This window comes from Syngnathoides biaculeatus, chromosome 6 (assembly GCF_019802595.1).
Source record: "Syngnathoides biaculeatus isolate LvHL_M chromosome 6, ASM1980259v1, whole genome shotgun sequence".
Classification (NCBI taxonomy): domain Eukaryota; kingdom Metazoa; phylum Chordata; class Actinopteri; order Syngnathiformes; family Syngnathidae; genus Syngnathoides; species Syngnathoides biaculeatus.
In genome coordinates, this window is record NC_084645.1 from 22,230,208 (window position 1) to 22,249,577 (window position 19,370).

Below are 19,370 nucleotides of genomic sequence, written 5' to 3' on the forward strand. Positions count from 1 at the left end.
GTTGAACTTTTCAATATAAACAAATTCACCATATAAAAAAATTCAACCTTTACAATTCAGACGCAATATTTTCAGTCTCCTGAGATTCAACTGGTGACAATTTGCTGTCTGAAATTCACCGTTCCAGTTCCGCTTTCTTAGTCACATGATGTCACATACTAAGAAAGTGTAACTGGATTGGCTGCGTGTTGAACGGTGAATTTCAGACAGCGAATTGCAGCCAGTTGAATTTGAGACAGCGAATTGTAGCCAGTTGAATCTCAGGAGACTGAAAATAATTGTTTAATTTTCATAGGTTGAATTTTTTTTTTTTATATGGCGAATTTGTTAACGTTGAAAAGTTAAACTGAAATACAGCTATTGGAAATGTGAATTTTACAACATTTTTAATTCGGATCCTGGTGGCAAATATTTTACTTCCATAGGGTCCATTGCTTAAAAAAAACAAACAAAAAAATCGATTTCAAAATAACTCCTACAGGAAAAGAATTTGTGTACCGGTTTGTGCTCCCCACACCATAAACATTTCATATTTGACAGAGTGGGGAAAGAAGAACCTTCAAAATGGTTCCTGCCACGACACTGGAATGTGCTCCTTATGGTGCCCACGCCTCAACAGGTCCCCAAAACCTGAATAAGTACATAAATTGATCTCCCCAGAAAACACATTCTGGCAGAAAATGTAGGAATGGTGTGTACCAGTGCTATAAAAAAATCTGGAATAAAAAAAAAAAAATCTCTAAAATTCATGGATTTTGTTGTTTTGCAAGTAAATAAAAATGATTAGCTCATCTCTTGAGAAATTTTCTCGAAGAGTCATTTTCTTCATGGAAAGAGCAATTACGCCGCCTCTGAACTCATCAGGGCATCCAGATGCGGCAATTGTGAAGTGCACATAATCTACTGCGTGTCCCGTCCTTAATTTCCAAACCCCGCCTCCCACTTTACCCGCAGAAATCCAATTTCTCCCGTCTGGCGTGAGAAAAAGGCTATTCCCGGAACATCGACGACGTACAGATCCAATTGGGAGAGGCGAAGCCTCGACGGCATACAAATGTCATCGTTTTCCCTTCAGAGTGCACAGAAATTGTGTTCTGTGGCGAAGGTGGCTGTCGGGTACACAAAAATTAGGTGAGGACGGCGCGTGGTCGTGTCTACAATCTGTTTTCATCGCAAGGAACCACACCCGCACCTTGAGAATCGGTTCTCTGTCACCTTCATGGCGAAAATCAATTTTTATACATATACATGCCAAAAACCACCATTCAGAATATCTGCAAAACTTGTATTAATGAGTTTCCCCAATGGTTCTGGATTTTTGGTCCTCACATCACAAGAGGCCCCCACGACATGACTGTTTGCACACTTGTCACATGGGCCGCCGTGGTTAAAAAAATAAAATAAAATAAATTCATCACATTTGGGTGTTTTATGTCCCAAAATGCGGCTGTGTTACATCCCTTTTCACCCCATACAATCGTGAATATCGCAAAACACGAGCCGACAAAAAACAAAACATAAACACGAATGGACTATATGGATAGTTGATAAATATAAACAATTAAATACAAACATTCTGCTTCAAAATGAATGCCATGAATTGCTTTTCCTTATGTAGCCGATTTTTGGCTCCCACGGTAAAATGAGTCTCCGTGATGTGAACGCACTTTTGCCATATTGACCACACTTAACAAAAAAAACAGACAGACAGACAGATAGATAGATAGATAGATAGATAGATAGATAGATAGATAGATAGATAGATAGATAGATAGATAGATAGATATAGATAGATAGATAGACAGACAGACAGACAGACAGACAGACAGACAGACAGACAGATAGATAGATAGATAGATAGATAGATAGATAGATAGATAGATAGATAGATAGATAGATAGATAGATAGATAGATAGATAGATAGATAGATAGATAGATAGATAGACAGACAGATAAACAAATAGATAGATAGATAGATAGATAGATAGATAGATAGATAGATAGATAGATAGATAGATAGATAGATAGATAGATAGATAGATAGATAGATAGATAGATAGATAGATAGTAGATAGATAGATAGATAGATAGATAGATAGATAGATAGACAGACAGATAAACAAATAGATAGACAGATAGATAGATAGATAGATAGATAGATAGATAGATAGATAGATAGATAGAAGATAGATAGATAGATAGATAGATAGATAGATAGATAGATAGATAGATAGATAGATAGTAGATAGATAGATAGATAGATAGATAGTTTGAAAATTCCCATTTGTATAACCTCCGAATATCTCCTAACTATTATTTTCATCATAATTTCCCTGATTTGTTTTGTCCCCGAACTGTAAAAAGTCTCCACGCTGCGACTGCGTAAACAGACTTTTTGTTCTCATTGAGCCATCAGATAATCCTCCGGCCCCGGACAGATTCCAGCAGCTCCGATATTCATTTTCTCGCAAGCAACACGCAGCATCTTTTGAGTGTGTGGCATGATGGCAGCCGGCCCAGAATATAACCGGGGATTTGTCACCGCAACGGTAAAAAAAAAACAAAAGAATGAAAAGCAAAACGAAAAAAAAAAAAAAATCACGGCGGGTTCAAGCCCGAGCTAACAAACAAGCCCTGAACTTTCAGAGACACACAGACAAGCTTAAGAGATCTGCCTCCTTATTTCCTGCCAAGTGTGAAGCGCAACAAAAAGGTGAGCCGTCTAACCTTGGGGCCAGACGGTTCCACGGCGGAATTTTAACCCGTTCCGTCTTCCCCCTTTCTCTGCGCGAATGCTGACACGTCACATTTCACAGGACTCTAATTCATTTTAATACTGTGACTCACGGCGCCACGCGGTCGCTCTCACGTACACCGGGTCTCACCCGCCGGGAAAAAATTACTTTCCTGACCAATGCCGCGAAGCCCTCGACAAGTTTGTTGACGCTCCCGAGCGCCGAACGACTGCGAGGACACGACTCAAATGTCAAATCTTCTCAGTCTCGACCTGATGTTACGCGTTCTTCTGGGTTTCAAAATCTCACACGCAACCTTTAGTAAACAAACCATTACGTGCCGTTTCATTCATCCGTTTATGTATATGATTTCCTGTCCAATTAATAAATGTGTGAATAAATCTGCAGCTAAATATCGATTACACAGCCGAGTACGCTGAATGTTTTTCGGCGTGTTTGCGGGCTGAATAGATGACGCCGAATGATGTGACGGTAAAACGAAATCGATGTTCGTGAATCAAAAATTCAAACGCTGACATATTTTCAGTCTGAAAGTTCAACTCATATGTTGGCTCGCATGCCTGACGAGATTCAATTTTGTGCCATCATTTCTTTTTAATCCATCCAGCGTTTTACATAACGGCCACACGAAAAAGTCATACGGCGGAATTTGTCTGCTGTCTGTTTTATTATTAGATCATTTTAAAGCAATTACAGACACATGGAATTTGAACTGCGCTCTATTAGTCATTTGTCTGTTGCCAATGTGCGATTTATGACGGTTTTAATACAAAACCATCCCGTCATTTTATGAGACGCTGAAATGAGCGTGCGAGGCAGTTAATTGCCTTTAAAGCAATTAAAACCAAATCCGGGACTGGAATTCGTCCACTAACAACGGGGGAAATAAGCCAATAAATCAAAGGCATAAAATTGAGATCATTTGGCGCAAACGGGAGCCAAGCAATGAAGGAACTAGCGGTTTATCTTGACAACTGCATCGCACACAAAGACAACCAGCCATCCGTCTTCTTCCCCGGGTGGGGGTCCGCATCCCACCCGAGGTGACGCTGGGCAAGGTGTTGCCCGTCAATCACGGGGCACTTATCGACAAAGAAGGATCCACTCTCAAATTCTCGCCTGTGGACAAGGGTTAGAGGTATGTTTCGAGAATATATAATGCATGCATATGTAATGCTGTGATGTTGTGCGCTATAATAGGAACAGGACGTGGAAGCGCACTTTTATTCTGAAAGGCAGCACTTTCTCTGCCATTTCTTCTTTTTTGTTCTTTTCGATGCCGTTGACGGTATAAGACAGGCGTCGGGAACCTTTTTGAGAGAGCCATAAATGCCAAATATTTTGAAAAGGAATTGCAATATTAGTATAATATTAATCCATTCGTGGGCAGCGTCCCATTTTTGGGACACCATGATTTTCATGCATTATATCCTTCAGGGATATCAAAATATTTTAGTGTTTTAATCTGAAGCCATAATTTGGTATCAGGAGAGGATAACTCATCGGAAGAGAAAAGCAGGGGCCCTAAAGTTAAACCCTGTGGAACCCCCTAAAATAGCTGGGTTGTTGCTGTAGTCTATCCATACATCTGTTATCTTTTGCCGCTTATCCTCATGAGGTCTCATGGGGAGTTCTGGAGCCAATCCCAGCCGTCATCGGGCAGGAGGCAGGGTACACCCTGAACTGGTCGCCAGCCAATCGCCATATCGTTCTTCTTTAGTGGCTCATGAATTGAACTGGGTGGATCCCAGGGAGGGTAAATACAAAGAGAAAAGCAGGGGCCCTAAAGTTAAACCCTGTGGAACGCCCTAAAATAGCTGGGTTGTTGCTGTAGTCTATCCATACATCTGTTATCTTTTGCTGCTTGTCCTCATGAGGGTCATGGGGAGTGCTGGAGCCAATCCCGGCCGTCAACGGGGCAGGGAGCGGGGTACACCTCTGAACCGGTCGCCAGCCAATCGCAGGGCACACATCTATACAGACAACAGTCCCACTCACAATCACACCTACGGGCAATTTAGAGCGTCCAATTAATGTTGCATGTTTTCGGAACGTGGGAGGAAACCGGAGTACCCATCCGGAGAAAAGCCACGCAGGCACGGGGAGAGCATGCAAACTCCACACAGGCGGGTCCGGGATTGAACCCAGAACTTCAGAAATGTGAGGCCAACTCTTTACCAGCTGATCCACCGCGCCGCCTTCTTCTCATTCATTCATCATCAAAAAAAAAAAAAAAAAAATACACATACACTACACACACCGTGTCTCTTTTGAGATGTGTACACGTGGCCACGATTTAATAAAAGCCTCTGCAGCTTTTCCTCGTTGTTTAATTTTGGTGAAAATATTGACGAGCGTTTTGCGTAATCCTGCAACGCCAAAAAGAAAAAAAGAAAAACATAAAAAGGAAATAAGAAAGCGTTCGGTTGCGGAACGAAACGGGAATAAAAGAAAGACGCAGAGCCTTCACACGGCCGCCGCGCTATTAAACATTTAAATCGTCTTCATAACGGCAGATATGACCGCCGTCGCTCAGTTGTAAGAATACTCGACGGCGCCGAATGTAGTGAAACCACTCGAGCGTCCCGAGCGAAAGATTGCCGCGCTTTCCCGTGTCGTCTTCAATTATTGAACGCGGCGCGATTCGCGTTTTCGTTTGGACCTCGGACACGGCGAATTGGGATATTTTTATGGGGCCGTTTTTACGAAATTGTTGAATAAATTGCAGATTTTATACGTGCTACATAATAAGGGGGTTATATACAGTTAATCTGCAAATTATTCATATCCTGGATTTAATTGAATAACTCCGGGCTACCCCCCCACAGCCATTCATACATTATACTTTACTTTTAATCGGGCAGGTAAACCACGACGCCATTGAAAACGGACGGAACGCAAGAGAGAACAATAAAAGTGTGTTTATTAGTGTCATTTGTAACATAAACACCCCCCCTCAAAAAAAAAAATAGGGGGAAAAAATCCATATTTTTAATTACTGTCTATAGAATCATTATCTTCTGTTTTGGAGCCAAGAGCAAATTTGGCAGCGGCGCAAACTGCAACCCCATCTTTTAATGCTTTTTGGGTTTTTTTTTTTTTTTTTGCGTGTCAGCTGTATCCACGGTAACGACGTGCACTCACAGCCGTCGTAGATGTCGGTGGGGATGTGCACGGCCGTGTGGCCGTAGTCCGTGAGACGCCGGAACGACGGGTCTTCCTTGAAGTCAGGCCGGAGTCGGTATTTGCGACCCTCCGTGTCGTTCGAATCCAGCTTTTGGAAGAAAAAAAAACAGGAACAATATTCAGAAATTGTTGTTTGTGTTAGCATTTATGGGCCTGGATTTCTTGATTTTTATTTTTTAAAAGAGCGAATGAGAATGAGTTTTGCGTCGGTGACAGCAGAACGGGCGCGACCAAGTCAAGAAACGCGCATGAAGACGTGGAGGACGGTGAGCGAGGAGGGACAAAAAAGAGGGAGGAGAGTTGGTTGTGTTAGCATTTATGGTCCTGGATTTCTTGATTTTTATTTTTTAAAAGAGCGAATGAGAATGAGTATTGCATCGCTGACAGCAGAACGGGCACGACCAAGTCAAGAAACGCGCATGAAGACGTGGAGGACGGTGAGCGAGGAGGGACAAAAAAGAGGGAGGAGAGTTGGTTGTGTTAGCATTTATGGTCCTGGATTTCTTGATTTTTATTTTTAAGAGGACCGAATGAGAATGAGTTTTGCGTCGGTGACAGCAGAACCGTCACAACCAAGTCAAGAAACGCGCATTAAGACGTGGAGGACGGTTAGCGAGGAGGGACAAAAAAGAAGCAGGAGAGTTGGTTGCGTTAGCATTTATGGCCCCGGATTTCTTTTTTTATTTTTAAGAGGACCGAATGAGAATGAGTTTTGCGTCGGTGACAGCAGAACCGTCACAACCGAGTCAAGAAACGCGCATGAAGACGTGGAGGACGGTGAGCGAGGAGGGACAAAAAAGAAGCAGGAGAGTTGGTTGTGTTAGCATTTATGGTCCTGGATTTCTTGATTTTTATTTTTAAAAAGAGCAAATGAGAACGGTTTCGCATCGCTGACAGTAGAACAGGCACGACCACGTCAAGAATCGCGCATTGATATGTGGAGGACGGTGAAGCGAGGAGGGACAAAAAAGAGGGAGGAGAGTTTGTTGTGTTAGCATTTATGGTCGCTGGATTTCTTGATTTTTATTTTTAAAAAGAGCAAATGAGAACGGTTTCGCATCGCTGACAGTAGAACAGGCACGACCACGTCAAGAAACGCGCATGAAGACGTGGAGGACGGTGAGCGAGGAGGGACAAAAAAGAAGCAGGAGAGTTGGTTGCGTTAGCATTTATGGTCCTGGATTTCTTGATTTTTATTTTAAAAAGAGCAAATGAGAACGGTTTCGCATCGCTGACAGTAGAACAGGCACGACCACGTCAAGAATCGCGCATTGATATGTGGAGGACGGTGAGCGAGGAGGGACAAAAAAGAGGGAGGAGAGTTGGTTGTGTTAGCAATTATGGTCCTGGATTTCTTGATTTTTATTTTTTAAAAGAGCGAATGAGAATGAGTATTGCATCGCTGACAGCAGAACGGGCACGACCAAGTCAAGAAACGCGCATGAAGACGTGGAGGACGGTGAGCGAGGAGGGACAAAAAAGAGGGAGGAGAGTTGGTTGTGTTAGCATTTATGGTCCTGATTTCTTGATTTTTATTTTTAAGAGGACCGAATGAGAATGAGTTTTGTGCGTCGGTGACAGCAGAACCGTCACAACCGAGTCAAGAAACGCGCATGAAGACGTGGAGGACGGTGCAGCGAGGAGGGACAAAAAAGAAGCAGGAGAGTTGGTTGGTTAGCATTTATGGTTCCTGGATTTCTTGATTTTTATTTTTAAAAAGAGCACAATGAGAACGGTTTCCGCATCGCTGAAGTAGAACGGCCACCGTCAAGAATCGCGCATTGATATGTGGAGGTACGGTGGCGAGGAGGGACAAAAAAGGAGGAGGAGTTGGTTTGTTGAGCAATTATGGTCCTGAATTTCTTGATTTTTATTTTTTAAAAGAGCGAATGAAATGAGTTTTGCGTCGGTGCAGCAGAACGGGCGCGACCAAGTCAAGAAACGCGCATGAAGACGTGGAGGACGTGTGCGAGGAGGGCCAAAAAAGAGGGGGAGTGTGGTTGTTGTTAGCATTTATGGTCCTGGATTTCTTGATTTTTATTTTAAAAGAGCAAATGAGAACGGTTTCGCATCGCTGACAGTAGAACAGGCACGACCACGTCAGAATCGCGCATTGATATGTGGAGGACGGTGAGCGAGGAGGGACAAAAAAGAGGGAGGAGAGTTGGTTGTGTTAGCAATTATGGTCCTGGATTTCTTGATTTTTATTTTTTAAAAGAGCGAATGAGAATGAGTATTGCATCGCTGACAGCAGAACGGGCACGACCAAGTCAAGAAACGCGCATGAAGACGTGGAGGACGGTGAGCGAGGAGGGACAAAAAAGAAGCAGGAGAGTTGGTTGTGTTAGCATTTATGGTCCTGGATTTCTTGATTTTTATTTTAAAAAGAGCAAATGAGAACGGTTTCGCATCGCTGACAGTAGAACAGGCACGACCACGTCAAGAATCGCGCATTGATATGTGGAGGACGGTGAGCGAGGAGGGACAAAAAAGAGGGAGGAGAGTTGGTTGTGTTAGCAATTATGGTCCTGGATTTCTTGATTTTTATTTTTTAAAAGAGCGAATGAGAATGAGTTTTGCGTCGGTGACAGCAGAACCGTCACAACCGAGTCAAGAAACGCGCATGAAGACGTGGAGGACGGTGAGCGAGGAGGGACAAAAAAGAAGCAGGAGAGAGGTGGTTGTGTTAGCATTTATGGTCCTGGATTTCTTGATTTTTATTTTTAAGAGGACCGAATGAGAATGAGTTTTGCGTCGGTGACAGCAGAACCGTCACAACCAAGTCAAGAAACGCGCATTAAGACGTGGAGGACGGTTAGCGAGGAGGGACAAAAAAGAAGCAGGAGAGTTGGTTGCGTTAGCATTTATGGCCCCGGATTTCTTGATTTTTATTTTTAAGAGGACCGAATGAGAATGAGTTTTGCGTCGGTGACAGCAGAACCGTCACAACCGAGTCAAGAAACGCGCATGAAGACGTGGAGGACGGTGAGCGAGGAGGGACAAAAAAGAAGCAGGAGAGTTGGTTGTGTTAGCATTTATGGTCCTGGATTTCTTGATTTTTATTTTTAAAAAGAGCAAATGAGAACGGTTTCGCATCGCTGACAGTAGAACAGGCACGACCACGTCAAGAATCGCGCATTGATATGTGGAGGACGGTGAGCGAGGAGGGACAAAAAAGAGGGAGGAGAGTTGGTTGTGTTAGCATTTATGGTCCTGGATTTCTTGATTTTTATTTTTAAAAAGAGCAAATGAGAACGGTTTCGCATCGCTGACAGCAGAACGGGCACGACCAAGTCAAGAAACGCGCATGAAGACGTGGAGGACGGTGAGCGAGGAGGGACAAAAAAGAAGCAGGAGAGTTGGTTGCGTTAGCATTTATGGCCCTGGATTTCTTGATTTTTATTTTTTAAAAGAGCGAATGAGAATGAGTATTGCATCGCTGACAGCAGAACGGGCACGACCAAGTCAAGAAACGCGCATGAAGACGTGGAGGACGGTGAGCGAGGAGGGACAAAAAAGAGGGAGGAGACTTGGTTGTGTTAGCATTTATGGTCCTGGATTTCTTGATTTTTATTTTAAAGAGGACCGAATGAGAATGAGTTTTGCGTCGGTGACAGCAGAACCGTCACAACCAAGTCAAGAAACGCGCATTAAGACGTGGAGGACGGTTAGCGAGGAGGGACAAAAAAGAAGCAGGAGAGTTGGTTGCGTTAGCATTTATGGCCCCAGATTTCTTGATTTTTATTTTTAAGAGGACCGAATGAGAATGAGTTTTGCGTCGGTGACAGCAGAACCGTCACAACCGAGTCAAGAAACGCGCATGAAGACGTGGAGGACGGTGAGCGAGGAGGGACAAAAGGAGGGAGGAGGAGGACGGGAGGCGAGAGTAGCGAGTGTCAACACTTGCTTCCTAATAAAGCAACAATGCAGCTGCCTCATCTATCTCATCTGTCAATTAGAAGAGAACCATGGCAGGAGCCTCTTCACCTGCAAAATAGAAAGGGTGCGGTGGGCGGCGAGGGGCGGGGGGGTGAATTCGAGAATACAAAAAGACGAGAAAGCCTTGAAGGATACGACGTCGCATGAAAGCAAAGAGGTTCGCGACGAGCGAAAAGTGCCGAGATGAAGGAGGGAGACGGAGGACGGGGGATGTGAAAGGGAGGTCAACATCTTAACGGGCTAAACAGACGACTGGCTTTCATGACTAAAGTCTTGGGACGCACCTCTTTAGGGAGTCCTTTAACGATGAGGGACGCGTCGCTCCTGCCGGGCGGAAACATAACGTCCAAATTTGGTCCATTTCCTCCCCCCCCCCCCCCACACACACACACACCAATCGATACCGACGGTTTGTCCCCCTCGTTGCTTGAGAACTGATCTACGAAGACTCAATTATCCGACGCGTGTTACAAAACTCCGCCTCTTCCCTCACCTTATGTCAACGGCGAAACCTCAGCGTTGTAGTATATATGAAAATAAGAGTACCGTATTTTCCGCACTATATGGGGCATCTAAAAGCCTTTCATTTTCTCAAAAGCAGACACTGTGCCTTATAATGCGGTGCACCTTATATATTGAAAAAGTTTTAAAATATGCCATTCATTGGAGGTGCGCCTTATAATCTGGTGCGCCTTATATATGCATCAATATTGAGTCTTTAGTGCAGTTCCGTCGAAAGGATGCATAACGTAACCCCAGCCTCTACTGTAATGTCTATTCTATGCGCCTTATGTATGGAAAAAGTTTTAAAATATGCCATTCATCGGAGGTGCGCCTTATAATCCGGTGCGCCTTATATATGGATCAATATTGAGTCTTTAGTGCAGGTGCATTTAAATGCAGCCCTATGGGGGCACAAACCAGTGCAATCTGTAGGCCGGTCCCAAGCCCGGATAAATGCAGAGGGTTGCGTCAGGAAGGGCATCCGGCGTAAAAACTGTGCCAAACAAATATGAGCGTTCATCTAAAGAATCCCATACCGGATCGGTCGTGGCCCGGGTTAACAACGCCCGCCCCCGGCACTGCTAACCTGCAGGGCGTCGGTGGAAATTCAGCTACTGTGGGTCGAAGACAAAGAAGAGGAGGAAACCGGATCCAGCGTCAGAAGAAAAAGAGGAATGCACAGAGCCTACAACTGAGTGTAGGGACTTTGAATGTTGGGACTATGACAGGAAAAGCACAGGAGTTGATTGACATGATGATTAGGAGAAAGGTTGATATTCTGTGCATCCAAGAGAGCAAGTGGAAAGGTAGTAAGGCTAGAAGTTTGGGAGCAGGGTTTAAATTATTCTACCACGGAGTAGATGGGAAGAGAAATGGAGTAGGGGTTATTTTAAAGGAAGAGCTGGCTAAGAATGTCTTGGAGGTGAAAAGAGTATCAGATCGAGTGATGAGACTAAAATTTGAAATTGAGGGTGTTATGTATAATGTGGTTAGCGGCTATGCACCACAGGTAGGATGTGACCTAGAGTTGAAAGAGAAATTCTGGAAGGAACTAGATGAAGTAGTTCTGAGCATCCCAGACAGCGAGAGAGTTGTGATTGGTGCAGATTGTAATGGACATATTGGTGTAAAGAAACAGGGGCAATGAAGAAGTGATGGGTAAGTACGGCATCCAGGAAAGGAACTTTGAAGGGCAGATGGTGGTGGACTTTGCAAAAAGGATGGAGATGGCTGTAGTGAACACTTATTTCCAGAAGAGGGAGGAACATATAGTGACCTACAAGAGCGGAGGTAGAACCACGCAGGTAGATTATATTTTGTGCAGACGATGTAATCTGAAGGAGGTTACTGACTGTAAAGTAGTGGTAGGGGAGAGTGTAGCTCGACAGCATAGGATGGTAGTATGTAGGATGATTCTGGTGGTGGGTAGGAAGATTAAGAAGACAAAGGTAGAGCAGAGAACCATGTGGTGGAAGCTGAGAAAGGAAGAATGTCGTGCGGCCTTCCGGAAAGAGGTGAGACAGGCTCTCGATGGACAACCGAAGCTCCCGGAAGACTGGACGACGACAGCCAAGGTGATCAGAGAGACAGGCAGGAGAGTACTTGGCGTGTCATCTGGTAGGAAAGGGGAGAAGGAGACTTGGTGTGGAACCCCAAAATACAGGGAGTCATACAAGGAAAGAGATTAGCGAAGAAGAAGTGGGATACTGAGAGGACTGAGGAGAGGCGAAAGGAGTACATCGAGATGCGACGTAGGGCAAAGGTAGAGGTGGCAAAGGCTAAACAAGAGGCATATGAAGACATGTACACCAGGTTGGACACGAAAGAAGGAGAAAAGGATCTCTACAGGTTGGCCAGACAGAGGGATAGAGATGGGAAGGATGTGCAGCAGGTCAGGGTGATTAAGGATAGAGATGGAAATGTGTTGACTGGTGCCGGTAGTGTACTAAATAGATGGAAAGAATACTTTGAGAAGTTGATGAATGAAGAAAATGAGAGAGAAGGAAGAGTTGAAGAGGCAAGAGTAAAGACCAGGAAGTGGAAATGATTACTAAGGGGGAAGTCAGAAAGGCACTACAAAGAGATGAAAACTGGAAAGGCAGTTGGTCCTGATGACATACCGGTAGAGGTATGGAAGCAATTTGGAGAGATGGCTGTGGAGTTTTTGACCAACTTATTCAACAGAATACTAGCGGGCGAAAAGATGCCTGAAGAATGGAGGAAAAGTGTTCTAGTTCCCATTTTTAAGAACAAAGGGGATGTTCAGAGCTGTGGGAACTATAGAGGAATAAAGTTGATGAGCCACACAATGAAGTTATGGGAAAGAGTAGTGGAGGCTAGACTCAGGACAGAAGTAAGTATCTGCGAGCAACAGTATGGTTTCATGCCTAGAAAGAGTACCACAGATGCATTATTTGCCTTGAGGATGCTCGTGGAAAAGTACAGAGAAGGTCAGAAGGAGCTACATTGCGTCTTTGTGGATCTAGAGAAAGCCTATGACAGAGTACCAAGAGAGGAACTGTGGTACTGCATGCGTAAGTCTGGTGTGGCAGAGAAGTATTTAAAATAGTACAGGACATGTATGATGGCAGCAGAACAATGGTGAGGTATGCCTTAGGTGTGACAGAGGAATTTAAGGTGGAGGTGGGACTGCATCAGGGATCAGCTCTGAGCCCCTTCCTGTTTGCAGTGGTAATGGATAGGCTGACAGATGAGGTTAGACTGGAATCCCCTTGGACCATGATGTTCGCAGATGATATTGTGATATGCAGTGAAAGCAGGGAGCATGCAGAGGAACAATTGGAAAGATGGAGGCACGCACTGGAAAGGGGAGGAATGAAGATTAGCCGAAGTAAAACAGAATATATGTGCGTGAATGAGAAAAGTGGAGGGGGAAGAGTGAGGCTACAGGGAGAAGAGATAGCGAGGGTCGACGACTTCAAATACTTGGGGTCAACAATACAGAGCAATGGAGAGTGTGGTAAGGAAGTGAAGAAAGGGGTCCAAGCGGGGTTGGAACAGTTGGCGGAAGGTGTCTGGTGTTCTATGTGCCAGAAGAGTCTCCGCTAAGATGAAGGGCAAAGGTTAAAAAACAGTGGTGGGGTCGAACATGACGTACGGATTAGAGACGGAGGCACCGAAGAAACAATTGGAAGCAGAACTGCAGGTGGCAGAAAGGAAGATGCTGAGGTTCTCGCTCGGAGTGAGCAGCTTGGATAGGATTAGAAATGAGCTCATTAGAGGCACAGCCAAAGTTGGATGTTTTGGAGACAAGGTTAGAGAGCAGACTTCGATGGTTTGGACATGTTCAGAGGCGAGAGAGTGAGTATATGGTAGAAGGATGCTGAGGATGGAGCTCCCAGGCAAAAGAACGAGAGGAAGACCAAAGAGAAGGTTTATGGATGTGGTGAGGGGGAAGACATGAGGGCAGTTGGGGTTAGAGAGGAAGATGCAGGAGATAGGCTAAGATGGCAAAAGATGACATGCTGTGGCGACCCCTAACGGGACAAGCCGAAAGGAAAAGAAGAAGAAGAAGAAGAGTGCAGCTGCATTTAATGGATGCATAACGTAACCCCAGCCTCTACTGTAATGTCTATTCTATGCGCCTTATGTATGGAAAAAGTTTTAAAATATGATATTCATCGGAGGTGCGCCTTATATATGGATCAATATTGAGTCTTTAGTGCAGCTGCATTTAATGGATGCATAATGTAACCCCAGCCTCTACTGTAATGTCTATTCTATGTGCCTTATGTATGGAAAAAGTTTTAAAATATGACATTCATCGGACGTGCGCCTTATAATCCGGTGCGCCTTATATTAGGATCAATATTGAGTCTTTAGTGCAGCTGCATTTAATGGATGCATAATGTAACCCCAGCCTCTACTGTAATGTCTATTCTATGCGCCTTATGTATGGAAAAAGTTTTAAAATATGACATTCATCGGAGGTGCGCCTTATATATGGATCAATATTGAGTCTTTAGTGCAGCTCCATCTAAAGAATGCATAACGTAACCCAACCTCTACTGTAACGTCTACTCTGTGCGCCTTATAATGCGGTGCGCCTTATATATGGAAAAAAGTTTTAAAATATGCCATTCATCGGAGGTGCGCCTTATAGTGCAGAAAATATGGTTTTGGAAGTACGAGGTTTTACAATATGTGACTGATTGTGATAATGCGATTTGAACCCATGTATAAAGCTGACAATTAGGATGACAGTCACGTGACTGCATTGTATGTAAATGTATTGTTTTATCATACCACCGTCTCTCCTGAGCCCTAACCCCCACTGACCGAAAGTATGTGGTACACCATGAGTACCTTTCATTGATCATTTGAGTATTGAGTGGGAACCCTAACCGTCGTGTCGTAAATGGACGCAATTTCTGAAAGATGTCATGTAGATCTTCCCAGAGGGGTGCGTCCCAATACGTTCGTCCTTGTACAGCATTGGTTGAAGGAAAAGGAACACTCACATTGTCCTTGGAATTGTAGTACGCAATTTCATCATCCTGCAAATAAGCAGAAGAGGCATAAATACATGAGCAAATAAATAAATGGACAAATAAATAACTGCATACATAAATAAATAAAATCTCCATAATGTGTCTTGAACAAGATGATGACATCCATGGCATTAGTTAGCATAAAGCTACACTTAGCCTTCCTAAAGTGGCATTTTGTGCATTTATAAATAATGCATGTAATAATAATGTAATGATAATAAGTAACGATGGAAAACCTGAAATTTACTGATGTAAAAGTGGAATCCCGCCCGTTCTTCATATTCTGGTAAATTTATATTTAACCAATTGGCTTCAATAATATTTATAATAATAAAAACTACAGCAACAAACCAAGTATTTTAGGAGGTTCCACAGGGTTTAATTCTAGGGCCCCTGCTTTTCTCTTTGTATTTACTGTCCCTGGGATCCACCCAGTCCAATTTATGTGCCACTGAAGAAGAAAGAGGAGGGAACGGTGGTTCAGCTGGTGAAGCGTTGGCCTCACAGTTCTGAGGTCCCGGGTTCGATCCCGGCCCCGCCTGTGTGGAGTTTGCATTTTCTCCCCGTGCCTGCATGGGGTTTCTCCAGGCACTCCGGTTTCCTCCCACATCCCAAAAACGTGGAACATTAATTGGTCACTCTAAATTGCCCCTCGGTCTGATTGTGATTGTGAGTGTTGTCTGTCTCCATGTGCCCTGCAAAAAAAAAAAAAAAAAAAAATCCTCACCTCATACTCGTCTTTCCACTGATGTTTCATCTGGAACTTCTCGGCGGCTGTAGCCAGTTTCTAGAAGAGAAGGTTGGGGGGGGAGGGTGAAGGATGAGAAGGATTTCAGTCTGGATAGTAGGCAACATCCACTCAGTCATTGGTCTGCTTGATGACAGCGAATGCGCACAGAAAGGAGCAAAACACGGATATATTACTCCCACCCCTCCCTCACACAGCTCAAAGTGTTGGCGCTATTGCGGTCTTACAGCACTGTGAGGCAAAAGGCCACGTCGCACCGCATAATAATGTCAGACTGAAAAGGTTTTATTACTCGTGTCTGCGTGGAAGTGTGTACACGGGTGTTGCAGCCTACGAAATTGTACATCTCAGAATCACGGCCGAAGCCAGTGAGTTACTGAGCGCTTGTCACTCAAGGAGGACTCTGCTAAATAAAGACTTATTAAACTTATTCTCCTCGGGCTTGCAGGGAAGCTGGAGGCAATTTATCGCAGCTGATTTGAAAGGCAAAAGGCAAGTAGCAACCTGGAGTGGTCGCCAAGCACAAAAGTGAGGCACCACATGTAGACCGACAATCCAACAGAAGAGTGTTCCCTCGACCTTGGTGATCATTACTCATGTCAAACCCATTTTCTTCGTAGGCTAGAATATAATTCTGGTTTCCCTAAAAGTGTCCCTAAAGTAAGTAAGTAAAAGTATGTATAATCAGATGATCGGATTGCTAGTGATTCAAAATTGCATTTGTGTCAGTTTTTTTTTTTTTAAATAATACCTTTTATTTCCAATCAGAAGTCGTTGCAAATACAGTACGAATAACCGAACATAAGAAGAGTTAAAACTTCTTTTTTTGTGAATTTAATCTCTTCCACGCCTGAAGTTTATGTTTCTCATTAAATGAATGAAAATGTGCAGTATAGAAATAAGTGAAAATACCTTATTATGAAGGCATAAAACTGGTGTGTTCGCTAGGAAATCCCTTTGCCACATCTTTGCCTTTTTTCGCATACATTTTGCGATGTGGCAGCCATTTTGGCCCAGAAGAGAACGTCGTGTTTTGCTTTGTTTGGCCTTGGTCCGCTTTAAATTGGAATTAGAAGCAAAACCTAAAGACCCAGCTAAATCTAAATGTGTACTTGCTCGTTATCGTGACGGTCTAAATAGTACCCAAGAGGGCCGAGAATGACAAAAACGCACTACGGCCCAGCAAATCCATTCATCATATTTACAATGATACTTCAATCCGCGGTTCTTTGTGCTACCAAAAGCACGCCGCTTGTTTGTCGAACCCTTTCATACAGCTTCACGCTCCAGTGACGGATCCAAAGACAGACGGCTGATGGTGGGAAGGGGAGTGGGTGGCTGGTCCATGGAGGGGGGGGTAGAAGATTACAAGACACACTGCAGGCCCAGCCAACCTCCAGAAAAAAAACGGGCATTTTACAACAAACTAAGACAAACCTTTAACATCACTCACGTTCAAAGAATGACATATTGCACACTTAAAATTGTACTTATTGATGGACTTCAACACATAATACATTGCTTTTACACACTGATCCACCGTGCTGCCCATTACAGTAGTATATAATCGTATCATGTCATAACATCAGATCCGATATCACTGCCACTTGAGAACACATCGCCTACAAGCAACTTGGGCATCCTAATTTTTGTAATATTTGTATGTATTTATTGTTTAATAAGGATGGAGTCATTTTTTATTAGATTGATGATAAAAATGTCATTACTCAGTGTATTGTATAGGTCCTTTAGGCTTTACCATGATAATGGTACAGCCTACAGTCATTTTTCTGGGCGCGGGGGGTGGGTTACACCAAGTTTACAGTACGCATCTACACTCCCAACCAGATGGAGGCAGTAAGCCACACAATTTCAGTTAAAAAAAAAAAACTCCATTCTTCTTCTCTTCAACCCAGTAAGTAACTTAACTTTCACTTCATTTGCAAAACTACCAATTACTATGATAACCCGGTCCAGCTGACCGTTATTTAACCGTGTTTTAAGAAGATTTTTAATCAACAATTACGAATTTTCAGGGACGCGGACATTTTTGCGAGTCACATGACTTACCTGGGCGGATGAGACGTGTTACGTGCCGTTCCGAATGCTTGATTACACGGGGCGCCGTTTATGCCCAGGGTTGATTTCTCGGCTTCATCCTCATCTGATGAAGAAAAAGCCGTATCGGTTGATCGGGAAGATGGAGGAATCCTTCCATACAGCAGCCGCGGATGGATCTTCGGACGGGAATGACGCAGAGTCTGACGAGCGAGCTCCAACGGTGGCGAAGGCCTTTAGCCGAGCTTCGGCGGTGGCGGAAGCCTTCAGCCGAGCTGCTGCGACCGTGGCTAACAGCCTCCGCCGCCACCGAAGCTTGGTTAAAGGTCGCTGCCACCGCCAAAGCTCAGCTAATGGCCTCCGCTGTTGCTGAACCTCGGCTAACGGCCTCCGCCGCCGCCGAAGCTCAGCTAATGGCCTCCCTGGACGCCGAAGCTTCGCTCGCGGCCCGCCGCCGGAGCTCGCTCGTCGGACTCCGCGTCATTCCCCTCCGCAGAACCATCCGAATATTCAACATTGATTACAGCCACAGGTTCAAATCTGTATGGAAGTATTCCTCCGTCTTCCCGATCCACCGATATTGATATTTCTTCATCAGATGAGGATAAATCAGAGAAATCAGCACCGGGCATAAATGGTGTCCCATGTAATCGAGCTTTTGTTGCGGCGCGGTACACGTCGCATACGCCCATGTGGTCATGTGACTCGCGAAAATTCGTAATCGTCCATAAAAATCTTCAAAAAACACTATGAAATGAGAGAGGATTTAACGTCACATTGTCAAACTAGAGTACATATTGGAGACATGACCTATTGGAGACATTGTTCATGCAAACCAGTGGATTTCCCCTTTAATGACAGCGAGCTTGTCTTCAGTATACAAGTTGCAGTTCTATAGTTCAATTGAAGGCCAAGTGTGGGCTAATATTCCAATTTTATCGTGAATGAATGCATTTTTGTAATCACCCGAAAGCTGATTAATTGTTCAAAGTCAGGACCAAACAGTGTAAGATATCTAAAGATACCCTTTCTTTGAACCAAGAACTTCTACACTTTGTACCACAAGGGACACGTTACAATATTAACTAATGTTTCCATAGCCGTGTAGATGGATTATGAAACGGGGGGGGGGGGGGATTGGATCATTGTACTCATTCCCATTCATCAATAATTCAATGCACAGAAAGTTAAAGTAAAAAAAATACGCCCTGGGATACAAGAGAATTTAAAAAAAAAAATGGTTAATGGTTCCACACGCATTTAGTCACCGCACATAGGAAGATGAAGCGTGCGCTTTATCCTCTCCATGTGCGATATGATCATAGTCATTCGCCCCGACGATCACACATGCTGTTAATTTGGATGGCGTGCTCAAAAAAATACTGCATTAAACTACGTGCATACGTGTACGTGCATGGACAAATCTGTACAAACACACAAACGCGGCTCAGTGGAGAGCAGACGGACGGACGCGCTTGTTAAAAATTCATGACGGGACTTCTGGGATGTATGGGGGGAGGGGCTGTGAGTCTGTATGGAGCGATAGCTTAATAAGCGTATCGCTAACTATATATACACAGCAGAATATTTCTTTGTTAAACACACACCGATGGAATTTGATTAAAACTTGTCGACTTTTTAGAAATTCATGCAGCCTAACGGTTCGG

At 44.0% G+C, this 19,370-nt stretch overlaps 1 protein-coding gene across 2 annotated transcripts in view; it reads right to left on the bottom strand.

Moving 5' to 3' along the window:
- The window catches only part of LOC133502180 (voltage-dependent calcium channel subunit alpha-2/delta-1), a 113,481-nt gene that overhangs the window by 61,391 nt on the left and 32,720 nt on the right, over positions 1-19,370 (bottom strand). The window contains exons 4-6 of one of the 2 annotated variants that reach the window (XM_061822671.1): positions 15,625-15,684; positions 14,868-14,903; positions 5,902-6,031 (exon numbers count right to left, since the gene is read on the bottom strand). In XM_061822671.1, coding sequence (XP_061678655.1) covers positions 5,902-6,031; positions 14,868-14,903; positions 15,625-15,684 — 226 coding nt within the window. Of the gene's footprint in view, positions 1-5,901; positions 6,032-10,166; positions 10,232-14,867; positions 14,904-15,624; positions 15,685-19,370 lie in introns of those variants that run through there. The other variant, XM_061822672.1, reaches the window with a different exon arrangement.